General features: G+C 43.9%; 1 protein-coding gene across 3 annotated transcripts in view; it reads left to right on the top strand.

Annotated features, from left to right (window-relative positions):
* Nucleotides 1-11,748: 11,748 nt before the first annotated feature.
* LOC137320211 (myelin basic protein-like) overlaps nucleotides 11,749-25,888 on the top strand; it is a 200,204-nt gene continuing 186,064 nt past the window's right edge. For 2 of the 3 annotated variants that reach the window (XM_067981942.1, XM_067981941.1), the window contains exon 1: nucleotides 11,749-11,962. In XM_067981942.1, coding sequence (XP_067838043.1) covers nucleotides 11,933-11,962 — 30 coding nt within the window. In that variant the 5' untranslated portion in view covers nucleotides 11,749-11,932. Of the gene's footprint in view, nucleotides 11,963-20,854; nucleotides 20,963-25,888 lie in introns of those variants that run through there. The other variant, XM_067981943.1, reaches the window with a different exon arrangement.

Here is a 25,888-nt window from a genome sequence, read left to right as displayed (position 1 = left end):
GTCCGAGATCTCTGCGCTCCTCCAATTCTGGCCTCTTGTCCATCCCCGATTTCCTTCGCTCCACCATTGGCAGCCGTGCCTTCAGCTGCCTAGGCCCTAAGTTCTGGAATTCCCTCCCTAAACCTCTCCGCCTCTCTACCTCTCTCTCCTCCTTTAAAACGGTCCTTAAAACCTACCTCTTTGACGAAGCTTTTGGTCACCTGTCCTAAAATATCCTTCTGTGGCTCAGTGTCAAACTTTGTTTGTTAAAGCTCCTGTGAAGCATCTTGGGACGTTTTACTATTTTAAAGGCACTGTATGTATAAAGCGAGTTGTTGTTGTTGTTGTGATGATATTCTGGTTTGCAGGTCATAAAATGTTATGGTTTTTTTTTCATAAAATGACTTTTTTAAAAATCTCATATCTACACGAAGAGGACACAAAGTAATCAAATATGTTAATTTAATTGTCTGTTGCAAGCCACAATCTCCCCGGCAACCGCCATAGACAGAAAGGTTGTGGCTTGCTGATCTCAAAATGTACTAGTACCAATCATGGGATATTTAACACTTGCCTTCTGGCAACTGTATTTTTTAAACAAAAGAAATTATGTCATGAACAAATATTTTATATTGGTAGCTTTTATTTTACACTGAAAATGTAACATCGTTCCAAGAAAGACTTGCATTTATATAGCGGCTTTCACAACCTCAGGACGCCTGAAGGTGCTTTACAGCCAATGAAGTACTTTTTGAAATGTAGTCGCTGTTGCAATGTAGGATACACGGCAGCCAGTTTGCAGTTTGGTGAGACCACACCTGGAGTACTGCGTACAGTTCTGATGCCCTTATTTAAGGAAGGACATACTTGCATTGGAGGCAGTTCAGAGAAGGTTCACTAGGTTGATTCCAGGTATGGAAGGGTTGTCTTATGAGGAAAGATTGAACAGGTTGGGTCTATACTCATTGGAGTTTAGAAGAATGAGAGGAGATCTTATTGAAACATACAAGATGCTGAGGGGACTCGATAGGGTAGATGTTGAGAGGATGTTACCCCTCATGGGGGATTCTAAAACTAGGGGGCATAGTCTCAGAAGAAGGGGTCGCCCGTTTAAGACGGAAATGAGGAGGAATTTCTTCTCCCAGAGGGTCGTGAATCTTTGGAATTCTTTACCCCAAAAAGCTGTGGAGGCTGAGTCATTGAGTACATTCAAGGCTGAGTTAGACAAATTTTTGATCAGCAAGGGAGTCAAACGATATGGGGAAAAGGTGGGAAAGTGGAGTTGAGGTAAAAATCAGATCAGCCATGATCTCATTGATTGGCGGAGCAGGCTCGAGGGGCCGAATGGCCTACTCCTGCACCTATCTCTTATGGTCTTATGCTCTTATGGTCACAGCAAGGTCTCACAAACAGCAATGTGATATTGACCAGATAATCTGTTTTTAGTGATGTTGAGGGATAAATATCGGCCAGAACACCGGGGAGAAATCCCTCGCTCTTTTTCGAGTAGTGCTATGGAATCTTTTACATCCACCTGAGAGGGCAGATGGGACCTCGGTTTAAGGTCTCATCTGAAAGACGGCTCCTCCGATAGTTCAGCATTCCCTCAGTACTGCACTAGAGCGTCAGCCTAGATTTTGTGCTCAAATCTCTGGAGTGGGTCTTGAACCCATGATGTTCTGCCTCAGAGGTGAGACCGCTACCAACTGAGTCACGGGTAATAAATTTACAACATTGTGGGGTTAATTTTTGTATGATTACGCTCCTGTGAAGTGCCCTGGAGGGGGGGTTTCTACATTAAAGGCGCTATTTAAATACAAGTTGTTGTTGAACATGGGTCCTGTTTATTTTCTGTGCTTTTGTGAGCAGCTCTCGATGCTGTTCCGGTTAGTGCTGGCAGGTGGCGCATGTGCTGCAGTACTGTTGATTCACATGTGTTAAATAGCATTTAAAATTTATTTTTGTGAAACCAAATTGTTCAATCCACACAAACTTGTCGCTCAAGCCCAGAGTAAATATTTGCAGGTTTCTATGATGGGATTGCATAGTCTAGCTGATGTATTTTAGTGTTAGATTTTTATGGAACAAGGTTAATACGCCTAATTAAAATTCGGAATAGAAATGGCGTTGAAGGTACTTCCACTTCCATGTTTAAAAGAAAGAAGAATTTGCATTTATATGGTGCTCTTCATGACCTCAGGATGACCCAAAGTGCTTTAGAGCCAATGAAGTACATTTAAAGTGTAGTCACTGTTGTAATGTAGGAAATGCGACAGTCAATTTGCATCCAGCAAGGTCCCACAAACAGCAATGTGGTAACGACCAGATAATGTGCTTTTAGTGATCTGGATTAAGGGATAAATATTGGCCAGGACACCAGGGAGAACTCCCCAGCTCTTCATTGAGTACCATGGGTTCTTTTACATCCACCTGAGAGGGCAAAAGGGGCCTTGGTTTAATATCTCATCTGAAAGACAGCACCTCTGACAGTGCAGCACTCCCTCAGTACTGCACTGGGAGTGTTAGCCTAGATTTCATGCTCACATCTCTGGAGTGGGACTCGAGCCCACAGCCTTCTAACTCAGAGGCAAGAGTGCTACCCACTGAGCCATGGCTGACACATATGGAGTGAGCAGTAAACGCTGAAAGCAGCAATAAAAACATGCAAAAGGGCTACAGCCTGAAAAAAAACACTACACCCAGGGGTTGAACCGCACTCGAAGCTAAGAGAAGCGGCAGTGATTTTGAGACACGGTCTCATTAACATCGGGACAGCGAGCTGAGAGGTCGCAATGGGGTTCAAAACCCCTTTAACAAAAGACATTTGAAGGAAAGGGTTAACTGTACCCCTTTTAAACAAAGATATTTGAAAACCTGCAAACACAGTAATGTGGTAAACTGTGTTCTTACACATTCTGTTTCTCCCTCACTGACGCTGATGGTATTGGAGAAGTCTGAGTTTCGGGATCGATGACCTTGTCCTGCGGATAGATATCTAGATTATTAAATAAATAAGCTCGATGGATAATATTGAGCTTAAAGCATTGCCAGGTTTTCAAAACACACAGACTTTTGGAAGCACAAGCTTTTCAACACAGCAGGGGGTAATGTAAGGAAAGGCAACAAGGGCATACATCAAAGGCTTCGGATCAGGAAAGCAATTACAGGTGTGAAAAAAGCATGGGCCTCTCATTCCTATCTGGTAATCTGTTCAAAGAACTAGGATTTGTAAAACATCAAATAGTACTGCATCCAGCTTATGGTCAAATGGTATAAGGAATGGAGTTGAAGCCATTGAAGAAATCAAAATTGGAGGACCATTAAGAATGTCTGAGCGTAGAAATGTCAGGAGTCTTTTACAACCCATTGTTCGAACACATGGGGCTCAATTTTAAAACGGAGCCAGGAAGGGGGTGAGGGGGTCAAATTGAAGACAAGAAACCCATTAGTACGGGTTTCCTGGACGTCCTTACGATTTTGATGTATGGACCTCTTATTTTTTTTTGACGGTTTTCCATCCGATTGACAGGCTGGTCTCAGTCGGACAGGAGACCAGCCAGGGAGAGGACATATTCAGGTAAGTCTTTGTTTGGATGGATGGTGGGGGGGCACGGGGGGGGTATAGGTGGGCATGGGGGCATGGGTGGGAATAGGTTGGCATGGGGATCACGAATCGGGAGGAGGGATCGGGGTCAGACACAGAGGGGGTATCGGGATCGGGGTCATTACGGGGGTCTGCGATCATTGAGGGGAGGGTCGGAGGTTGGGGGTCAGAGGATCGGGGGTCGGGGTGGGAGGATCTGGGTCGGGGTTCGGAAGATCGGAGTGGGGGGAGGATCGGGGTCGGGGGTCAGAGGATCGAGGATCGGGGTCAAGGATTGGGATCGGGATCGGGGCATGGGATGATTGGGGTCGGGGGCCAGAGGATCGGGGGTCAGGGGTGGGAGGATCACGGTCGGAGGATCGGAGTTGGGGGAGGATCAGGGGTCGGGGATCCACAATCGTTGGGAGGTTGGTGCAGGTAGGCATGCTGGGCCTGGGGGAAGCACTCCTGCTCGTCCAGGCCCAAAAAACTGTGCCTTTCTCGGCACCTACCTGTTAGTCTCGAGCTTTCTCGCCTCCTTTTATGAGGCGTAAAACAGAAGGCCCGGGAATCCCGGCCCCCTGGAGTTGAAATCAGGAAGTCCAGAAAAATGGAGGCCCGAAGCCTCCTTGGAAGGTTTTAAGGCCCGACCCACCTCCTGGGAGCGGGTTGGTCGCCCGCCCCTCTTCGCGCCCCAGTGAAAACTGGAAATGGGTGGGTTGGAGGCGGGTCTGAAATGGTGGCAATTTTCAATGCCCCCTGCCCCCAACCCACCCGTTCTTCACTTTTAAAATTGAGCCCGTGGTCTTTTCTACATCAAAGGTTCTCCAGTCACATGATCAAAGCCTAAACTGTCAATCACTGAGGTATGTTAATAATTGAGGCACAGCAGCAGGGAGTGATTGGACAAAAAGAATGACCCGCCCCAATCCTACGTCCTATTGGTAAAAAACAATATTAAAAGACTTTGAGAGAAGACCAGTCTCTTCTTCACCACCTGGCAGTCACAAGGAACACACACTGCAGTTGAACATAGAAGAAGAAGAAGAAGAAGAAGAATGATTTCCCTGATGTGTATGAATTGTTAAGTCATTACATAATAACATTGCGAATTATTTAATTTTATAGAGGAAAGTCATATGTATGGTTTGATTTTGCTTCCTAAATGCTCGTATGAATGATAACATCATTAAATAATTACTTTTGATTAACGAAACTACCGTGAGTGAGGGTGACTTTCTTTGCTTGACTATTCGTCCAGTGTCCAAGAATCACACAAAATAAGGAATCCCCTACATCGCCAACTCTGGTTGGACGTATTCTGGGAGATTTCATCACATGACCTCCAATCGCCCTGCCTCCACGCACACGCCATTGGTCGCCCGACACGTCCGTCCTCTCGGGGCACTGCCTTTCCCATGCCGATTGAGGTGAGGTGAGAGTTACTGCCCTTGACATCAAGGCAGCATTTGACCGAGTGTGGCACCAAGGAGCCCTAGTAAAATTGAAGTCAATGGGAATCAGGGGGAAAACTCTCCAGTGGCTGGAGTCATACCTAGTACAAAGGAAGATGGTAGTGGTTGTTGGAGGCCCCAGGACATTGCTGCAGGAGTTCCTCAGGGCAGTGTCCTAGGCCCAACCATCTTCAGCTGCTTCATCAATGACCTTCCCTCCATCATAAGGTCAGAAATGGGGATGTTCGCTGATGACTGCACAGTGTTCAGTTCCATTCGCAACCCCTCAAATAATGAAGTAGTCCGAGCCCGCATGCAGCAAGACCTGGACAACATCCAGGCTTGGGCTCATAAGTGGCAAGTAACATTCGCGCCGGACAAGTGCCAGGCAATGACCATCTCCAACGAGAGAGAGTCTAACCACCTCCCCCTGACATTCTACGGCATTACCATCGCCGAATCCCCCACCATCAACATCCTGTGGGTCACCGTTGACCAGAAACTTAACTGGACCAGCCATATAAATACTGTGGCTACGAGAGCAGGTCAGAGGCTGGGTATTCTGCGGCGAGTGACTCACCTCCTGACTCCCCAAAGCCTTTTCACCATCTACAAGGCACAAGTCAGGAGTGTGATGGAATACTCTCCACTTGCTTGGATGAGTGCAGCTCCAACAACACTCAAGAAGCTCAACACCATCCAAGATAAAGCAACCCACTTGATTGGCACCCCATCCACCACACTAAACATTCACTCCCTTCACCACCGGCGCACTGTGGCTGCAGTGTGTACCATCCACAGGATGCACTGCAGCAACTCGCCAAGGCTTCTTCGGCAGCACCTCCCAAACCCGCGACCTCGACCACCTAGAAGGACAAGAGCAGCAGGCACATGGGAACAACACCATCTGCACGTTCCCCTCCAAGTCACACACCATCCTGACTTGGAAATATATCGCCGTTCCTTCATCGTCGCTGGGTCAAAATCCTGGAACTCCCTTCCTAACAGCACTGTGGGAGAACCTTCACCACACGGACTGCAGCGGTTCAAGAAGGTGGCTCACCACCACCTTCTCGAGGGCAATTAGGGATGGGCAATAAATGCTGGCCTCGCCAGCGACGCCCACATCCCGTGAACGAATAAAAAAAAAAGATTGGAAAGTGAAGAATCTTCTTCACTCGATTGGATGATTCTTGACGGTCAGTCAAACAGCCTTTTTCCCCCCCTCTCCAATATTTCTATAACTAATAAGCAAAAGTGCTGAAAGGGAATGGAAAAGGCCATTTTTTTTAATGCCCCCTATGATTTTTCTCCCGGATTTTCTCGCAGTAGTGTCCTGGAGATTAATCTTCAATTCCTGGAGACGCCAGGACAATCCTGAGTTGAGTGGTGAACAAACAGGCGTCCATAAGACAATAGAGATAGGGGCAGGAGTAGGCCATTCAGCCCCTCGAGCCTGCTCCGCCATTTAGTGAGATCATGGCTGATCTGATTTTTACCTCAACTTCACTTTCCTGCCCTTTCCCCATATCCTTTGACTCCCTTGCTGATCAAAAATTTGTCTAACTCAGCCTTGAATGTATTCAATGACTCAGCCTCCACAGCTTTTTGAGGTAAAGAATTCCAAAGATTCATGACCCTCTGGGAGAAGAAATTCCTCCTCATTTCTGTCTTAAATGGGCGACCCTTATTCTGAGACTATGTCCCCTAGTTTTAGATTCCCCCCATGAGGGGTAACATCCTCTCAGCATCTACCCTATCGAGTCCTGATGCAGCTCGCCGGATTGAGGCCTACCAATATCGGACCGCCACTGCTGCAAGAAAGGTAAGCACGTAGGGGCGGGGTGATAGCGGGGAGGGGTTCCTGGGGGCGGCTTGTCTCATCCCCAAGTGCCCAGTGGCCAGGATGGCCTCCATCCATTTTGAGAACAGCTGGAGATGTTGGCCCTGAATTTTTGACGGGGTTCCTCCCAATTTCCCACCACAACTTTGGCAGGAGTTGGCCAAAAAACAGCCATTTGCACTCTTTCACCTGACGTTCCGCCGATCTCCACTGAAGTTATGGCAGGAAATCGGGAGAGCCCCTGTGGAAATTCAGGGCTGTTTTCTATAAACCCACCTCCCGAGGAGGGGCAGCTGGTTTTCTTGACACCCCTACTGGCAAATCACTGAATGGGCGTGAAGTCAGCATTGCAACCCTCCCCGTGGCTGGAATTACAGAGAAAAGGACACGTGGCAGTTAGTTTTCAAACTGCAACCTTTAGGCCTGGGGCCCGGAGCTAGAAGCTAAAATGATGGAGTTCAGTTTTTTGCAGTTTCTAGAAATGAAATGTAATTTCAAAAAGAAGTAAGTCAGCCCATGAAAGGGATAATGTGTGTGGTTTATTATTTTTAGAGGAGACAAGTGAGATTGAAGTGAGTGAAATTTGCTTTGTCCGTCATTCTGTACATTCACTTGCTTGATGCGCAATGAAGCGGCTTAACAATTTGCATATGGGAAGAATGCACAGGTGCATGTGAAGGCATGTGTGAAACAATAACAACAACTACTTGCATTTATATAGTGCCTTTAATATAGTAAAACGTCCCAAGGCACTTCACAGGAGCATTGTCAGACAAAATTGGACACTGAGCAACAAAAATACAATATCTAGTTCAGTTAATAAAGAGGTCCTATGTTATGCACCTGGGTTACATTATTGTATAGTTAGATAGTACAGGTAGACTCCTGAATGAAACCGGTTATGGGAATGACCAGTATCCAAGCACCGAATGAAATATCTAAGGCAGACCCGAATCTTCTAGGCACAAAGGAATGTTTTATGTGCTTATTGGCACTACAAATCTACTGAATCGCACTAATGATGATGAAGCAGCAATTAAAATCTTCTGTCACAATGCGAGGTCCTGCTTTGCTGATACGATATCAGTAAAATAGTACCTTTGGTACTTATGACGCTACATTGTTCCTAACTCTTTCACTGCAAATCAGTTGGCTCAAGATTTATAACTCTAACTCGTGGGCCTTTGAGCTGCACATGGAGTAGTTGAGATGAATAGCATAGATTTCTTTAAGGAGAAGCTTAAGGAGGAAGAAAAGAATAGAAGGATATGTTGATAGGGTGAGATGAAGTAAATAGAGTGGGAGGAGGCTCGTGAGGAGCATGAATGCCACCACAGACCTGTTGGGCCGAATGGCCTGCTTCTGTGCTGTAATTCTAGGCTATGTCACAAGTATTTCAAGTTGGTTACAGTACAATACTTTATGGGGTTTTTTTTCAAATATCCAGTACAGCAACACAAAAATGTTGATGTTTTTCAGATTTCAGGCACACAAATGCAAAATAAGTAGAAACATAAGGTACAGGCAGTAAAGGAATATTGAAAAATACAGCACCTGCAAGTGTGAATGGGTTACAGATGTGTATTCAAAGCAGATCATTCACTTTGCAGATCTACCTTGGAAAAGAAAGTGCTGGTGACGTCAGATCCAGCAATTTGAGTTTACACAGAATCTACAGCACAGAAACAGCAAATTCTGTCCAACTGGTCAGTGTCAGTGTTTATGCTCCACATGAGCCTCCTCCCACCCCTCTTCATCTAACCCTATCAGGATATCCTTCTATTCCTTTCTCCCTCATGTGCTTATCTAACTTCCCCTTAATTGGATCTGTGCTATTCACCTCAACCACTCCATGTGGTAGTGAGTTCCACATTCTCACCACTCTCTGGGTAAAGAAGTTTCACCTGAATTTCCTATTGGATTTATCAGTGACTATTTTATATTTATGGCCCCTAGTTCTGGTCTCCCCCACAAGTGGAAACATCTTCTCTACATCTACCCTATCAAACCCCTTCATTTTAAAGACCTCTATAAGATTACCCCTCAGCTTTCTCTTTTCTAGAGAAAAGAGCCCCAGCCTGTTCAGCCTTCCCTTATAAATATATCCCCTCAGTTCTGTTATCATCCTTTTATAAGCCTAAACGTATTGACATTAATATCACTGAAATATTCAAGTGAGGCCTCCTATCTTACTGACACTCCTTCTTCAGTTCTCTGCAGATTTAAATCAGGAATTAAAAACGGCAGTCAGCATCTGTAAAGAGAAAATACAGGTTATCGTGTGTTTGGGCCTGTACTTGTCATCAGTTCCAATGAAATGGTTACACACCTGAAAGATAATAACCTGGACTCCTTTCTTTACAGGTGCTGATTGACCTGTTGTGTATTTTCTGGTTTAATTGCAGCATTTGTGGTTTTTCTTTTTATTTTAGTAGTCAGGCATTAATAGTTCCCAAAAGGTTGTTATGCTGATAATAGATGTGGAACTGTTTCTCCGAACTCATCATTCTTTCCACTATTTTTACATCACCTATTGCAAACATGCCTTTTCATGATCCAATGGAAAAGAAGATCGGGCAGGGTTCAAGACTGGCTGCCGGGTTGCTATCGCCCATTCTGTGCTACTGTCGAAGACCAATTTCACCCCTAATGAATTACTTTTGAAGTGTGGACCCTGCTTTGTAGGCAAACGTGGTAGCCAGCTTGCAGTCTCACAAACAGCAAATGAGATAAATGACCAAATAAGATAAATGGCCAGATATTCTATTTTTTTTTGTATTTTCTTTGGTAGTGCTGGTTCCTTTCCTTACTTTTTTCAAGATGTGGAGATGCCGGTGATGGACTGGGGTTGACAATTGTAAACAATTTTACAACACCAAGTTATAGTCCAGCAATTTTATTTTAAATTCACAAGCTTTCGGAGGCTTCCTCCTTCCTCAGGTGAACGATGTTGGAACGTTGTTGGAATATTTCCAACATCGTTCACCTGAGGAAGGAGGAAGCCTCCGAAAGCTTGTGAATTTAAAATAAAATTGCTGGACTATAACTTGGTGTTGTAAAATTGTTTACAATTACTTTTTTCAATGCTTAGTTCCCAGTTTGGATATGGGAGCAATATCGATTGGAAACTGGCTCCAAAAGCCATTTCTTCAGCCAACGGTGTGTCAGACTATAAAGACTGACACAATTGTACCATCGACAAAGCCAGGCCAAATGTTGTGACATTTTAAAGCTTCAAACTGAAATCAGTTACTGTAAGATGAGTTATATCACGCCTTTCATGACCTCAGGACGTCCCTAAGCGCTTTACAGCCAAAGAAGTACTTTTGAACTATAGTCACTGTTGTAATGTAGGAAACGCAGCAGCCAACTTGTGCACAGCAAGCTCCCACAAACAGCAATGTGATAATCTGTTTTTTTTGGGGGGGCGGTTATGATTGAGGGATGATTGATGATTGGCCAGGTCACTGGGGAGAAAAAGCACCATGGGATCTTTTACGTCCAACTGAGAGGGCAGAAGGGGCCTCGGTTTAACATCTCATGTGAAACTTCTGACAGTGCAGCACTCCCTCAGTACTGCAGTGGACTGTCAGCCTGGATTATGTGCTCAAGTCTCGAGTGGGGTTTGAACCCAAGACATTTTGACTTAGAGACGAGAGTGCTACCCACTGAGCCACAGCTGACACCTGTGGTATAATGAGGGTCCTCGGAAAATTAACTTTACAGTAAATTTACCGATCCCACATTCCCTGCAAGGTGCCAGAGTCAAGGGAGCAGATGGGGAGATAGGGCTACAACCCTTTAGGACCCATGTTCTGACCTACAGTGTCTCCAAGTTTGGCTCTCAGCTAGGTACATAGGATCAGTGAGATCATCCACTTTGGACCTAAGAAAGGTAGATCAAGAGTATTTTCTAAATGGTGAGAAGCTAGGGACTGTGGAGGAGCAGAGAGAATTAGGAGTCCAAATACAGAATTCACTAAAAACCTAGTGGACAGGTACAAAAAATAAATTAAAAAGGCCTAATGGAATGTTGGCTTTTATCTCAAGGGGACTGGAATACAAAGGGGTGGGTGTTATACTACAGTTATATAAAGCTCTGGTTAGTCCCCAGACTGACTTGTTAGAGTACTGCGTTCAGTTCTGGGCACTGGACCTCAGGAAGGATATATTGGCCTTTGAGAGGGTGCAGTGCGGATTTATCAGAATTATATTGGGGCTAAAAGGGTTAAATTATGGGGACAGGTTGCATAGACTAGGCTTGTATTCCCTCGAGTAGAGAGGATTAAGGGGTGATCTAATTGAGGTGTTTAAGATGATTAAAGGAGTTGATAGGGTAGATAGAGGGAAACTGTTTCCTCTGGAGGGGGAAGTCCAGAACAAGGGGGCAGAACATTAAATTTAGAACTAGGCCGTTCGGGGGTAAAGTCAGGAAGCACTTCTTCACACAAGGGAAATCTGGAACTCCTGTCCCTATGTTCCTATTTACCCTCACATTTTTCTGCGACGTACAAATCGTATCCTCTAGAGGGAATAGGAAGAGCAGATTAGACTCCTCCCTCTTTCAGGTACATGCGCTTGAAAACGAATAAACCAATTTTACATTTTGGGTTGGATATTTTCCTAACATGAAAGACCTGTTTTCTGTTTGAAATGTGAATCAGTAGGTGATTTAAAAAAAAAAGCTGCTGCAAATCAGGACTGCGCCGCTTGACCCAGAAAGACAGGAAAATAAACTGCAAAGTGCCTCTTAGTCAAAAAGTTGTTGCTCCATGTTTGACTGGGAGCAGCGATGTAAGGTGAAGCTTGTCAGGTCTCTCTTGGCTGTTTTCAATCGCTCTGATTGGCTGTGCTGCATTGGTAATCTTCCCCACCCAGACTTCACACAGTACAGTACCTTGAGAGAGAGAGAGAGAGAGAAAACAGGAAGCGGTACAGCATTATATATATACACACACACACAACACAAGCAAATGAAACTAGTCTGACCGAGTAAACTCTCAGTTAACATTGTAATCCACGCTTACTAAGGAAATAACTACTGACATCGACAAGACTCATCGGGGGTGTTTAATGCATCCATTCAGAGCCCAGGAGAGTTCGGTACGTGTGAGTAAGGAAATAACCCATTCAGTTAGTGTCTAAGCTTGGAAATGTAAGGAGAGGGGCGGCAGAGTATTCGTGGCACATAAAGAGAGGAAATGGGTTTGATTTTTGTCTGTTAATATCCGAAGAGTTTCTCTTGACAGCGTTGGGATGCTAGTGTCTTGTTTCTAGACATTTGTTTTGTTTTTGTGTGTGTGTGTGTGTGTGTGTATTTTGTGTGTTATGAACTAGCCACAAGCCCAGCGAAGCAAGCTGGATAGCATTGTGCAATATATCAACACGCAACCCACCTACATGCTCAAATATAAACCCAAGCTCAGCTCCTACTGCAATCCCCACGCCTCCCCTTGCTTTCCAGAGGAATGCTGTGGTACAATAGCCTTCTCTACCTTAAACTCCGGTCCGTGTGTGTGTGTGTGTGTGTTTTGAATTAATGTCAGTGTCACTGTCTTTTTTTTTGCATTTGGCTACAGTCGTTTAACGCGCAAGTGCGATGCAGTTTCCGGTAGGCGATATGGCCGTTCGAGTAATGTTTCATTTGAGTCAACCGTGGGCTTGTTCCCCTTTTCCTCTCTGCAATTCCCTTCTCTTTATTCAAAGCCAACCTGTGTACCTGTCGGCTGGAGCTCAGTGCCTTTCACCGCCCTGCTCCTCCGTGGATTTTCGGATTTATTTTGGAATTGGTTGCACATTCGGATTTCCCTCCCCTCCCTAGCTGAAATTCCTTAAAGGTAACTTGAACCCTGCCGGAAAGCCATGCACCTTGTTTTGTGTGTGACGAATGGGGTGGGGCCAAATTCCAGGAAGAGAAGAAACGTTTCTGTATTATTTTTTAAAAAATTGTACCTTTTTAAGAGTTTAGATTATGTGAAGCTATTGCTATTTTGGTGCTTGTGAATGTATACAGATACTGGGTATATTGCACAATGCTTTCCAGCTTGCTCTGTTGGGCTTGTGGCTAGTTCATAACACACACAAAAAAAATCCTCTCCCACACACACACCAAACAAACAAATGTCTAGAAACAAGACACGAGCACCCCCAACGCTGTCAAGAGGATCGCTTTGATATTAATAGATAAAATCAAACTGATTTCCTCCTAGTTTAAGACGTTCCTTAAAACCTATCTCTTTGACCTATCTCTTTCGGTCATCTGTCCTAATATCTCCTTATGTGGCTTGGTGTTAAATTTTGACTGATAACGCTCCTGTGAAGCACCTTGGGACGTTTTACTGCATTAAAGGCGCTATATAAGTGCAAGTTGTTTGTTTGTTGTAGTACAGAAATTTGGGGAGTTGTATGGGACATGGTTAGGGATCCCAACCCTCCAAGATTGTCTTGGAGTCTCCAGGAATTAAAGTTTAATCTCCTGGACACTGCTTCCAGCAACCCTGGAGAAAAATTATTACGGGCATTAAAATATTAGTTTTCCTTTTCTTCGAACACTTTCATTTGTTGAAGAAAGAAATTGTATTTATAGAGCGCCTTTCATGACCTCGGGACTCCCAAAGCGCCTTACAGCAAATGAAGTACTTTGGAAGTGTAGTCACTGTTGTAATGTAGTTATAAAATTATTGGAGATGGGGGGGTGGAAAGGCTGTTTAACTGGATGTTTCCTGGCTGTCAATCAGGTAAAGGAGAGTCTGTTCACTTTCCAATTGACGTGGGAAGATCATGGGCGTATCGGGCAATCAATGGCGGGAGTGAGGTGGTGGGAGGTAGGAGGGTCATGTGACGATATCTCAGGAATACGTCCAACCAGAGTGGGTAACCCTAGGCATGGTGTCTTACATTGAGCCTACAGCATAGAAATTGGCCATTTGGCCCGACTTGTCTATGCCGGCATTTATGCTCAAGTGTCTAGCGATTACATAATCTTAAGTTGGTGCTTGTGCATTTTGCTGCAGGGAGTGTTGCAGGATGGAGCATGCTCAGGGAGTGCAAGAAAAGTTATGGGAATAGGTCAGCTCCATGTGAAATCTGGAGGTATTGCTGGCTCCAGGTGAAATTTGTTGGTGAAGTAGTGGAAGGTTATATTGAGTTCTGGTGCCGGAGTTGGCTAGATGTGCTGACCCCATTCTGACGAATAGATGAATATCATAATTTTAGTGGCTTGTTTGGTTAGATTTGGGGAATCATTAGTTATGATTTTCAGGCTGTGTCAGATAATTCTTTCTGGCTCAGTACCAAAGCTGCATCCCATTTTTTTTTTTTTTCTTTATTCGTTCACGGGATGTGGGCGTCGCTGGCAAGGCCAGCATTTATTGCCCATCCCTAATTGCCCTCGAGAAGGTGGTGGTGAGCCGCCTTCTTAAACCGCTGCAGTCCGTGTGGTGACGGTTCTCCCACAGTGCTGTTAGGAAGGGAGTTCCAGGATTTTGACCCAGCGACGATGAAGGAACGGCGATATATTTCCAAGTCGGGATGGTGTGTGACTTGGAGGGGAACGTGCAGGTGGTGTTGTTCCCATGCGCCTGCTGCCCTTGTCCTTCTAGGTGGTAGAGGTCGCGGGTTTGGGAGGTGCTGTCAAAGAAGCCTTGGCGAGTTGCTGCAGTGCATCCTGTGGATGGTGCACACTGCAGCCACAGTGCGCCGGTGGTGAAGGGAGTGAATGTTTAGGGTGGTGGATGGGGTGCCAATCAAGCCGGCTGCTTTATCTTGGATGGTGTCGAGCTTCTTGAGTGTTGTTGGAGCTGCACTCATCCAGGCAAGTGGAGAGTATTCCATCACACTCCTGACTTGTGCCTTGTAAGCAAGTCCATGTTCTCTACAAACCAAAGTGTGACCTAATACTCTCAATATCTAGCAATGTAACATTACCCTGAGTTTAATGGAACACCTATAGTTTCAGTATTTAAATGATAACATCACAAGCCCTCCTGGTCTTTGGATTGTGAAAGAATAATTACAGTCTATCTGGCTTAGACTGTTCTTTAAAATTTTAAAGCTCAGGACAGCAGATTTCACTTGAGTTACATCATATAACTTCTGAATCCAATATAAAACTCTTGAATCAGTTATAAAACACATGTTTCTAATCTCTGGTAGATTTCAGAAGTAGTACATTTAATTTAGTTTGGTTGTCTACACCATAAAGCAGTTATGTGAACGCATATATCCACAGAGCCTTTATCACTAGTCCCGCTTGGTGAACAAAGCAACACTTAAATGCAAGTCTTTCTTTCTTTCTTTTATATCGTGCCTTTCATGACCTTGGGATGTCCCAAAACATTTTACAGCCAACTAAGTACTTTTGAGGTGTAGTCATTGTTGTAATGTAGGAACCGTGGCAGCCAATTTGCACACAACAAGGTCCCAGAAACAGCGATGAAATAAATGACCAGATCATCTGCCTTAAGTGTTGGTTGAGGTATAAATGTTGGCCAGCACACCAGGGGGAGTTCCCCTGTCCTTTGAATAGTACCATGGGGTCTTCTACGTCCACATGAGAGGGCAGATGGGGCCTTGATTTAATGTCTCATCTGAAAGAGGGCACCTCTAACACTGCAGCACTCCATCAGTACTACACTAGAATGTTAGCCTGGAGTGGGACTTGAACTCACAACCCTCAGACTCTGACCTGAGAGTGCTACCAACTGAGCCAAGGCTGATTGATACCTTTTTTAAAAAAAAACACTGCTGTAGGTCGAGGTCAGGAATAACCATGTTCTTAGAAGTTCAACTGGAACAAAGGAAAACTATCTTTAATAATTAAGTTTTAAAGTCGTCAGTCATCAGTAGGATTTAAAACACAGATTGCCTGCTGCAATGGACTCTTGTCCTCAATGTGTCAGCAGCCCCCAGTGATTAGCTTTATCTCCTTTCTGGGATTAGATCCGTTTCTAGCACCTGCATGTACTGAAAGTATTTCCTCATTTGCTAACCATAGTGTTAGGGTAGAGGGTGATGCAGCTTTGCCTCTACCTATGTGTCGCTAACCTTACCTCATTCTCTTCAATATAACAAATGTCAGTGAAGAAAATAAATTCACAATCATTGGGTCAGATTTTGCTGTAGCAGGGCATCTAATGGCATCTGCTGTCAGTTAGACTTGCCCCTGCACCCTCAGCTCAAAACAATGTTTCCCCACAAAGTTGCTGGATGTGCGAGCTGATAACGTCACAGTGAGGGAAACAGGGCATCTGGGACCTGAGTGAACAGGGCAAGTAACTGGGTATCTCCTTAATCAGTGAGATTTAATGGATTGGGAAATAAACACAAGAAGGAATGAGAAGGAGGGTGAATTAAAGGAGGTGAATTCAATGTCAAATCAGGTACAGAAAGAGAAATAGAGAAAGAAAGATTGGATTAAGAGAGAGAGAAAAAAGAGATATGTGATAATGACCAGATCATCTGTTTTTAGTGATGTTGGTTGAGGGATAAATATTGGCCAGGACACCGGGGAGAACTCCCTGCACTTTCCAAAATAGTGCCATGGGATCTTTGACATCCACCTGCGAGGGCAAATGGGGCCTGGGTTTAACGTCTCATCCGAAAGATGGCACTCCCTCAGTACTGCACCAGAATGTCAGCCTGGATTATGTGCTCAAGTCCCTAGAGTGGGACTTGAACCCACATCCTTCTGACTCAGAGTCAAGAGTGCTACCCGCTGAGCCACAACTGACACGTAACATATTAATGGGGAAGTGGATTTTAAACATCTGGTTGTTGTACCGGTGCCTGCGCAGTTGGAATGCCACAACCTCCTTGCTCATCCATGAGCCGGCAACACTAATGAGTTAAACAGGTACAGCCACTTCCTTTTCGATAACCCGTCTTCCAATGCCTACGTTGTGTGAAGTGCTTTGAGACAGTTTGATATGACGTCTTTACGTGACAAGATGCAATGTAGATATAAGTATTTCTTTTATTCTTTCACTATTCACCCTTTCCATTGATGTCTTGGTACTGCTGTGTCACGATGGGTGAATCTCAAAGTAATGATTTCAACTGCCTTTTTTCGCATATTGTCATGGATTGTCCATGGTGCTGCTCATAGTAAGTCAGAGGATACACTGTTTTAAAACACAGGGCCAAGAATCCGTGCTGGTTTTGGCGAGATACGAGCCCAATAACAACAAAATTTTCAAGGTCAGATTTTCGGGCTGGACTTGTTTCCGCCAATGTTGCACTCACTTCTTTTCCATCCACCCCCCCCCCCCCCTTCAAAATTTCTGGTCTGGGTGGAAGGGACCCTATGCAAATGATACGCTTTCACCATGAGGGGTTCCAGACTCCCAGCTCTAGCCAGGGAAGATGATGCAGTATTGGGATGGCTTCTGGGAGACAAGGTGTACCCCTAGCTTCCATAGCTCAAGAGCCCACTTCAATTGCTGAACTCACCAGCTGCAGTGTTGGAGGTGCCGCCTTTCGGATGAGACGTTAAACCATCTGCCCTCTCGGGCACTATTTCAAAGAAGAACGGGAGTTCTTTCCAGTGTCCTGGTCAACACTTATCCCTTAACCAACATCACTAAAGCAGATTATCTAGTCATTATCACATTGCTGTTTGTGGGACCTTGCTGTGTGCAAATTGGCTGCTGCGTTTCCTACATTACAACAGTGACTACACTTCAAAAAAAATTACTGCATTGGCTGTAAAGCGCTTTAGGACATCCTGAGGTCGTGATAGGTGTTATATCATAATTCAGTTAGTTTTAGCATAGTTATGGAAAAGGATAAAGATGGAACAGGAGTTAAAGTTCTTAATTGGGGCAAGGCCAATTTTACTAAGCGAAGAAGTGATTTAGCAAAAATGGACTGGAAACTGCTACTTGAAGGTAAATCAATGTCAGAGCAGTGGGAGGCATTCAAGGAGGAGATTCAAGGGGTGCAGAGTAAACATGTTCCCACAAAGAAAAAGGGTGACACTGCCAAATCTAGAGCCCCCTGGACGTCAAGGAGCACACAGGGTAAGATAGGGCAGAAAAGGGAAGCTTATGTCAGACACTGAGAACTCAATACTACAGAAAGCCGAGAGGAGTATAAGAAGTGCAGGGGTGAAAGTAAAAAGGAAATTAGGAAAGGAAAGAGAGGGCATGAAAATATATTGGCAAGTAAAACCAAGGAAAACCCAAAAATGTTTTATAAATACATTAAGAGCAAGAGGATAACTAAGGAAAGAGTAGGGCCTATTAGAGTCCAAAAAGGTAACCTGTGTGTGGAGGCGGGAGATGTGGGTATGGTTCTTAATGAATACTTTGCGTCTGTCTTCACAAAAGAGAGGGACGATGCAGAGATTGTAGTTAAGGAGGAGGAGGAGTGTGAAATATTGGATTGGATAAACTTAGTGAGAGAGGAAGTATTAAGGGGATTCGCATCTTTGAAAGTAGATAAATCACCAGGGCCAGATGAAATGTATCCCAGGTTGTTAAAAGAAGCAAGAGAGGAAATAACGGAGGCTCTGACCATCATTTTCCAATCTTCACTGGATACAGGCATGGTGCCGGAGGGTTGGAGGACTGCTAACATTGTACCATTGTTTAAAAAGGGAGCGAGGGATAGATCGAGTAATTACAGGCCAATCAGTCTAACCTCGGTGGTAGGCAAATTATTGGAATCAATTCTGAGGGACAGGATAAACCGTCACTTAGAAAGGCACAGAGTAATCTTGGACAGTCAGTATGGATTTGTTAAGGGAAGGTCGTGCCTGACTAACTTGATTGAATTTTTTGAAGGGGTAACAAGGCGGGTCAATGAGGGTAGTGCATTTGATGTAGTGCACATGGATTTTAGCAAGGCTTTTGACAAGGTCCCACATGGCAGACTGGTCAAAAAAGTACAAGCCCATGGGATCCAAGGGAGAGTGGCAAATTGGATCCAGAATTGGGTCAGTGGCAGGAAGCAAAGGGTAACGGTTGACGGGTGTTTTTGTGACTGGAAGGCTGTTTCCAGTGGGGTTCCGCAGGGCTCAGTACTAGGTCCCTTTGCTTTTTTGATATATTTATTTGGACTTAAATGTAGGGGGCATGATTAAGAAGTTTGCAGATGATACAAAAATTGGCCGTGTAATTGATAATGAGGAGGAAAGCTGTAGACTGCAGGAAGATATCAATGGACTGGTCATGTGGGCAGAAAAGTGGCAAATGGAATTCAATCCAGAGAAGTGTGAGGTATTGGGGAGGGCAAACAAGGCAAGGGAATACACAATAAATGGGAGGATACTGAGAGGTGTAAAGGAAGTGATAGACCTTGGAGTGCATGACCACAGATCCCTGAAGGTAGCAGGACAGTAGGTAAGATGTTTTCAGAAGGCATACGGGATACTTTCCTTTATTAGCCGAGGCACAGAATGTAAGAGCAGGGAGATTATTCTGGAACTGTATAAAACATTGGTTAGGCCACAGCTTGAGTACTGTGTACAGTTCTGCTCACCACATTACAGGAAGGATGTAATTGCACTAGAGAGGGATACAGAGGAGATTTACGAGGATGTTGCCAGGACTGGAGAATTTTAGCTATGAGGAAAGATTGGATAGGCTGGGGTTGTTCTCTTTGGAACGGAGGAGGCTGAGGGGTGATTTAATTGAAGTGTACAAAATTATGAGGGGCCTATTTCCCTTAGCAGAGTGGTCAATAACCAGGGGATCATAGATTTAAATTGGTAGAAGGATTAGAGGGGAGCTGAGGAAAAATGTTTTCACCCAGAGGGTGGTGGAGGCCTGGAACTCACAGCCTGAAAGGGTGGGAGAGGCAGAAACCCTCAACTCATTTAAATAGTACCTGGATGTGCACCTGAAGAGCCGTGACTTACAAGGCAATGGATCAAGTGCTGGAAAGCGGGATTAGGCTGGGTGGCTCATTCTCGGCCGGCGTGGACACGATGGGCCGAATTACCTCCTTCTGTGCTGTAAATTATCTATGATTCTACATAAATGCAAGTCTTTTTTAATATAGCTGAGGTAAATTATGTATATAACCGTGTACTAGAAGTTGTTAGTTTATGCAGTCTGTTAACTAAAACAGCCACATGTGCTTTTAAAGAAAAACTCTTCCTCCCACTAAAACAAAAGCAAAATATTGTTGATACTGGAAACCTGGAATAAAAACTGGAAATGCTGGAAAACACTCAGCAAGCCAGGCAACATCTGTGAAGAGAGAAATAGAGTTAACATTTCAGGTCAATGACCTTTCACCAGAATTGGAAGAAGTTAGAGATTTGACAGTTTTTAAGCAAGTGCAGAGCCAGGGAAAAGAGGGGAGGGGAGGAAATAACAAAGGGGAAGGTCTGTGATAGGGTAGGGGGCAGGAATGATTAAATGACAATCGGGATAATGGTGCAAGGCAAAAGAGGGTGGTAATGGGACAAGTAAAGACGGGTGCAGAGAAGAAGTGACTGGTTACAGTAGAACCATTACCAGTACTTACTGTCTGAGAAAATAGGAGTAGTGGTTATGATCTGAAGTTGTTAACTCAATGTTGAGTCCGGAAGGCTGTAAAGTGCCTAATTGAGAGATGATGTGTTGTTTCTCGAGCTTGCGTTGAGCTGCATTGGAACAAATTAGGAGGCCGAGGTCAGAGTGCGATTGGGATGGAGAATTACCTCCCGCTACCCTAGTCATTATCTTTAAGGCAAAGTGTGAATTTGTTTATCTGACGTAACTTTCTGAAAAAAAACAGACTATAGTCATCTATATTATCATTGCTTGCAGGACATTACATGTGACATATTGAATCTTTTATATTTTGCAATGTGTAATGTATTCTAAATGGCTACAGCAACTGCATTTCTTATGTTTATATTGCGATTGTTCATATGTATAGATGTAATTATTTATTGTGGTCCTTACACCATCGTCCTTCGAGAAACGGTTGCCATATATATTAATTGTATTTATTTATCTATCTACAGTAGGTAAGAAAAACTTTTACTTTTTTCTTCTAGGAACCAATCAAAAAATATTTACTCCAGTCTCTCTGGCCAGCTCTCTTTCAAACTCCTTTCTCTAACGATGTGTACCTCAGTCTTCTTTGGAACAGTGTAACCTTTGACACACCGTGAGTAATACCACGGAGATCTGCTAATATATTCCATTCCATATCTCTCTCTCTCTCTCTCTCCTCTTTCTCTTTCTCTTTCTCCTTCTCCTCTGTAAGGGGCAAAGATGGGGAGGAATTTTTGAAGTGTGTTCAGGAGAACTTTCTTGACCAGTACGTTTCTGGCCCAAGGAAGGAGGCATTGCTGGATCTGGTTCTGGGAAATGAGGTGGAGCAAGTATCAGTGGGGGAACATTTAGGGAACAGTGAACATAGTATCATAAGGTTTAGATTAGCTATGGAAAAGGAGAAGAACCACTCTAAAGTAAAAAATACTCAATTGGAGGAGGGCCAATTTCAATGGGATGAGAACAGATGTGGCTCAGGTAAATTGGAATCAAAGATTGGTAGGTAAAACTGTAAATGAACAATGGGCGGCCTTTAAAGAGGAGATGGTTCAGGTGCAGCCTAGATACATTCCCATGAGGGAGAAAGGTAGGGCAACTAAAACCAGAGCTCCCTAGATGACAAAAGAGGTAGAGAGTAAGATGAAGCAGAAAAAAGGGGCGTACGACAGATGTCAGGTTGATAATACAAGTGAGAACCAGGCTGAATATAGAAAGTTCAGAGCACAGGCCATAAAGGAAATAAGTGTGGCAGCGAGAGAGTATGAGAATAGACTGGTGGCTAATAAAAGGGAATCGAAAAGTCTTCTATAGGAATGTAAACGAGTAGTAAGAGTGGGACTGATTCGGGACCAGAAAAGAGATCTACTCATGGAGGCAGAGGGTATAGCTAAGTTACTAAATGAGTTCTTTGCATCTGTCTTTACCAAGGAAGGAGATGCTGCCAAAATAAGTGAAGAGGTAGTTAAGATACTGGATGGGCTAAAAATTGATAGAGGAGGTACTAGAAAGGCTAGCGGCACTTAAAGTAGATAAGTCACCTAGTCTAGATGGGGTGCACCCTTCCTTTGCTGAGGGAAGTAAGGGTGGAAATTGCAGAGGTACTGGCCATAATCTTCCAAACATCCTTTAGATATGGGGGTGATGCCAGAGGACTGGAGAATTTCAAAAAAGGGTGTAAGGATAAACCCAGCAACTACAGGCCAGTCAGTTTAACATCGGTAGTGGGGAAACTTTTAGAAACGATAATCCGGGACAAAATTAACAGTCACTTGGACAAGTATGGACTAATAAAGGAAAGCCAGCATGGATTTGTTAAAGGCAAATCATGTTTAACCAACTTGATAGAGTTTTTTGATGAGGTAACAGAGAGGGTGGATGAGGGCAATGCCCTTGATGTAGTGTATATGGACTTCCAAAAGGCATTTGATAAAGTGCTACATAGTAGGCTTGTCATCAAAGTTGAAGCCCATAGAATAAAGGGGGCAGTGGCAGCATGGATACAAAATTGGTTAAGAGTAGTGGTGAACAATGTTTTTCAGACCGGAGGGAGGTATACAGTGGTGTTCCCCAGGGGTCGGTATTAGGACCATTGTTTTTCTTGATATATATTAATGACTTGGACTTGGGTGTACAGGGCACAATTTCAAAATTTGCACATGACACAAAACTTGGAAGTGTAGTGAACAGTGAGGAGGATAGTGATAGACTTCAAGAGAACATAGACAGGCTGGTGGAATGGGTGGAAACGTGGCAGATGAAATTCAATGCAGAAAAGTGTGAAATGATACATTTTGGTAGGAAGAACAAGGAGAGGCAATATAAACTAAAGGGTACAATTCTAAAAGGGGTGTAGGAACGCAAAGATCTGGGGGTATATGTGCACAAATCGTTGAAGGTGGTAGGGCAGTTTGAGAAAACGGTTAAGAAAGCATACAGGATCCTGGGCTTTATAAATAGAGTGCAAAAGCAAAGGAGGTTATGATAACCTTTATAAAACACTGGTTCTTAGAGAGGGTGCAGAAGAGATTTACTAGAATGGTTCCAGGGATGAGGGACTTCAATTACGTGGATAGACTGGAGAAGCTGGGGTTGTTCTCCTTTGGAGCAGAGAAGGTTGAGAGGAGATTTGATAGAGGTATTCAAAATCATGAAGGGTCTGGACAGAGTAGATCGAGAGAAACTGTTCCCATTGGCAGAAGGGATCAAGAACCGGAGGGCACAGATTTAAGGTGATTGGCAAAAGAACCAAAGGCGACATGAGAAAAAACTTTTTTACACAGCGAGTGGTTGTGACCCGGAAGGCACTGACCGAGGGAGTGGGTGGAGGCAGATTCAATCGTGGCTTTCAAAAGGGAATTGGATAAGTACTTGAAGGGAAAAAATTTGCAGGGATATGGGGACAGGGTTGGGGAGTGGAACAGGATTGCTCTTACAGAGAGCTGGCATGGACTCGATGGGCCGAATGGCTTCCTTCCGTGCTGTAACCATTCTCTCTCTCTCTCTCTCTCTCTCTCTCTCTCTTTGGTATGTCTAGTGTTTGCTTCTGTCACAATTCAAGCATCATACAATTTTAAATGCAAATTTACTGATAGTTGGTTGAACTATTGTATTCATTCAGAAGTTACGTTAAACTTGTATAGAACTTTGCTTAGACCACACTTGGAGTACTGTGCACAGTTCTGGTCTCCACATTAAACTAAAAAGAATATCGAGATACCGGGGAAGGCGCAAAAAAGATTTACAAGGATGATACCAGAACTGAGAGGTTATAACTATCAGGAAAGGTTGAACGGGCTGGGCTCTTTATTTTCTTTGGAAAAGAGAAGGCTGAGGTGTGACCTGATAGAGGTCTTTAAGATAATGAAAGGGTTTGATAGGGTAGACATAGAGAAGATGTTTCCACTTGTGGGGGAGTCCAAAACTAGGGGCCATAAATACGCAGTAGTCACTAATAAATCCAATAGGGAGTTCAGGAGAAACATCTTTACCCAGAGAGTGGTTAGAATGTGGAACTTGCTACTACAAGGAGTAGTTGAGGCGAATAGCATAGATGCATTTTAAGGGGAAGCTAGATAAACACATGAGGGAGAAATGAATAGAAGGTTTTGCTGCTGTGGTTAGAGGAAGAAGGGTGGGAGGAGGCTCGTGTGGAGCATAAACACCGGCATGGACCAGTTGGGCCGAATGGCCTGTTTCTGTGCTGCATATTCTATGTAATAAAACAGCAACAAATCCGAACTGAGGAGGGAGAGGACATATTAACCAAGAGAGAAAAGTGGCTAGAAAACATGACAAAATACTAGGCAGTGAGTCCAGTCAGTAAGATATATTCATCAAAGAATCATTCAGATTGCTCAAAATTATTTTTTTGAAAAACATTTTAGTTGCCATCTTGGGTTTCCCACTGAGCTGAGCAATTAGAAACATAAAAAAGAAAAGTTGAGGAAAGTTGAATTTCATTTAAACGTGTGAAACAAAAACATTAAACAATGATCTAGAGGCCATCAATATAAGATAGTCACTAATAAATCCAATAGGGAATTCAGGAGAAACTTCTTTACCCAGAGAGTGGTTAGAATGTAGAACTCACTACCACATGGAGTAGTTGTGACAAATTGTTTAGATGCATTTAAGGGGAAGCTAGATAAACACGTGAGGGAGAAAGGAATAGAAGGATATGGTGATAGGGTGAGATGAAGAGGGGTGGGGGGAGGCTCATGCGGAGCATAACTCATGCGGAGCATAAACACCGGCATAGACCTATTGGGCCAAATGGCCTGTTTCTGTGTTGTAATCTTGGTATTACATAGAATATACAAGTAAATGATTCAAATTATATATAAAATAGCATTTTCTGTTAGAAATACCTCTGTCAATGTTTTCCGTCAGAAGCCTGTACCTCCTGTGAGGGTGTTGAGCATTCAGTTTATGCATGTTCCTAGTTGAACCTGCTCACGTGAAGAGGTTACAATTCACAGCATACACTTGTGGGTACAACTTGATTTTTATGATGGACAACAAGTTTGGCCACTTAGTGTATATTGGAACTTACTGCAAGTACTTTGCCCTCCCATGAAAATTGCTAACAACAACAACTTGCGTTTATATACCACCTTTTAATGTAGTAAAATGTCCTAAGGTGCTTCAGAGGAGTGATTATCAAACAAAATTTGACACCGAGACACATAAGGAGATATAAGGACAGGTGACCCAAAGTTTGGTCAAAGAGGTAGGTTTTAAGGAGTGTCTTACAGGAAGAGAGAGAAGTAGAGAGATTTAGGGAGGGAATTCCAGAGCTTAGGGACTAGGCAGCTGAAGGCACGGCCACCAATGGTTTGAAAATCGGGGATGCATAAGAGGCAAGAATTGGAGGAGAGCAGAGATCTCGAAGGGTTGTAGGACTGGTGGAGGTTACTGAGATAGGGAGGGCCGACGCCATGGAGGGATTTGAAAACAAGGATGAGAATTTTAAAATAGAGGCATTCCCAGACCGGGAGCCAAAGTAGAAGAAAAAGCCTCAACAAAGCCATTTTAGGAATAAGTGAAATTTGTATTTTTTTTTTACTAAGTATCAGGACAATGTAAAGCATGAGCTAATTTTTTTTTCTGAGTTAACTGAACACAAAAGCGTGTATACTGTAGACAAGCTAATGTCTAACAAGTACAGTGAGAGAGCTTTTCTGTTACAATTTGCAGCACAGTTTAAACACTGCCCTCCAGGATGTGTCTTTGGTACATGAGCTGTGCTTTGTTACAAATCTAGAGTCTTATACACAATGTAAACTACTGTCGTTTCCTTTGTAAGTGACTGAGAAGGGTACATCTTTTAAATGAGCAATATGTTCCTACAGACAGAACTGCCTGTAGTGACTCTGATTCTCTGATCTGTTATATGGACTGTAGTCTGCGTGGCCATGCCAACGACATATCCTATGAGACTAATGCAGATGGAAACCCATCTGCTCTATTCCTCTAGGTTACGATTGTGGGGATGGGGGGGAGGGGCGGGCATGGAATGTAAATCTAAAATAAAAACAGA

Source organism: Heptranchias perlo, chromosome 3, assembly GCF_035084215.1.
Source record: "Heptranchias perlo isolate sHepPer1 chromosome 3, sHepPer1.hap1, whole genome shotgun sequence".
Classification (NCBI taxonomy): Eukaryota; Metazoa; Chordata; class Chondrichthyes; order Hexanchiformes; family Hexanchidae; genus Heptranchias; species Heptranchias perlo.
This window is presented reverse-complemented; position numbering and strand designations above follow the sequence as displayed.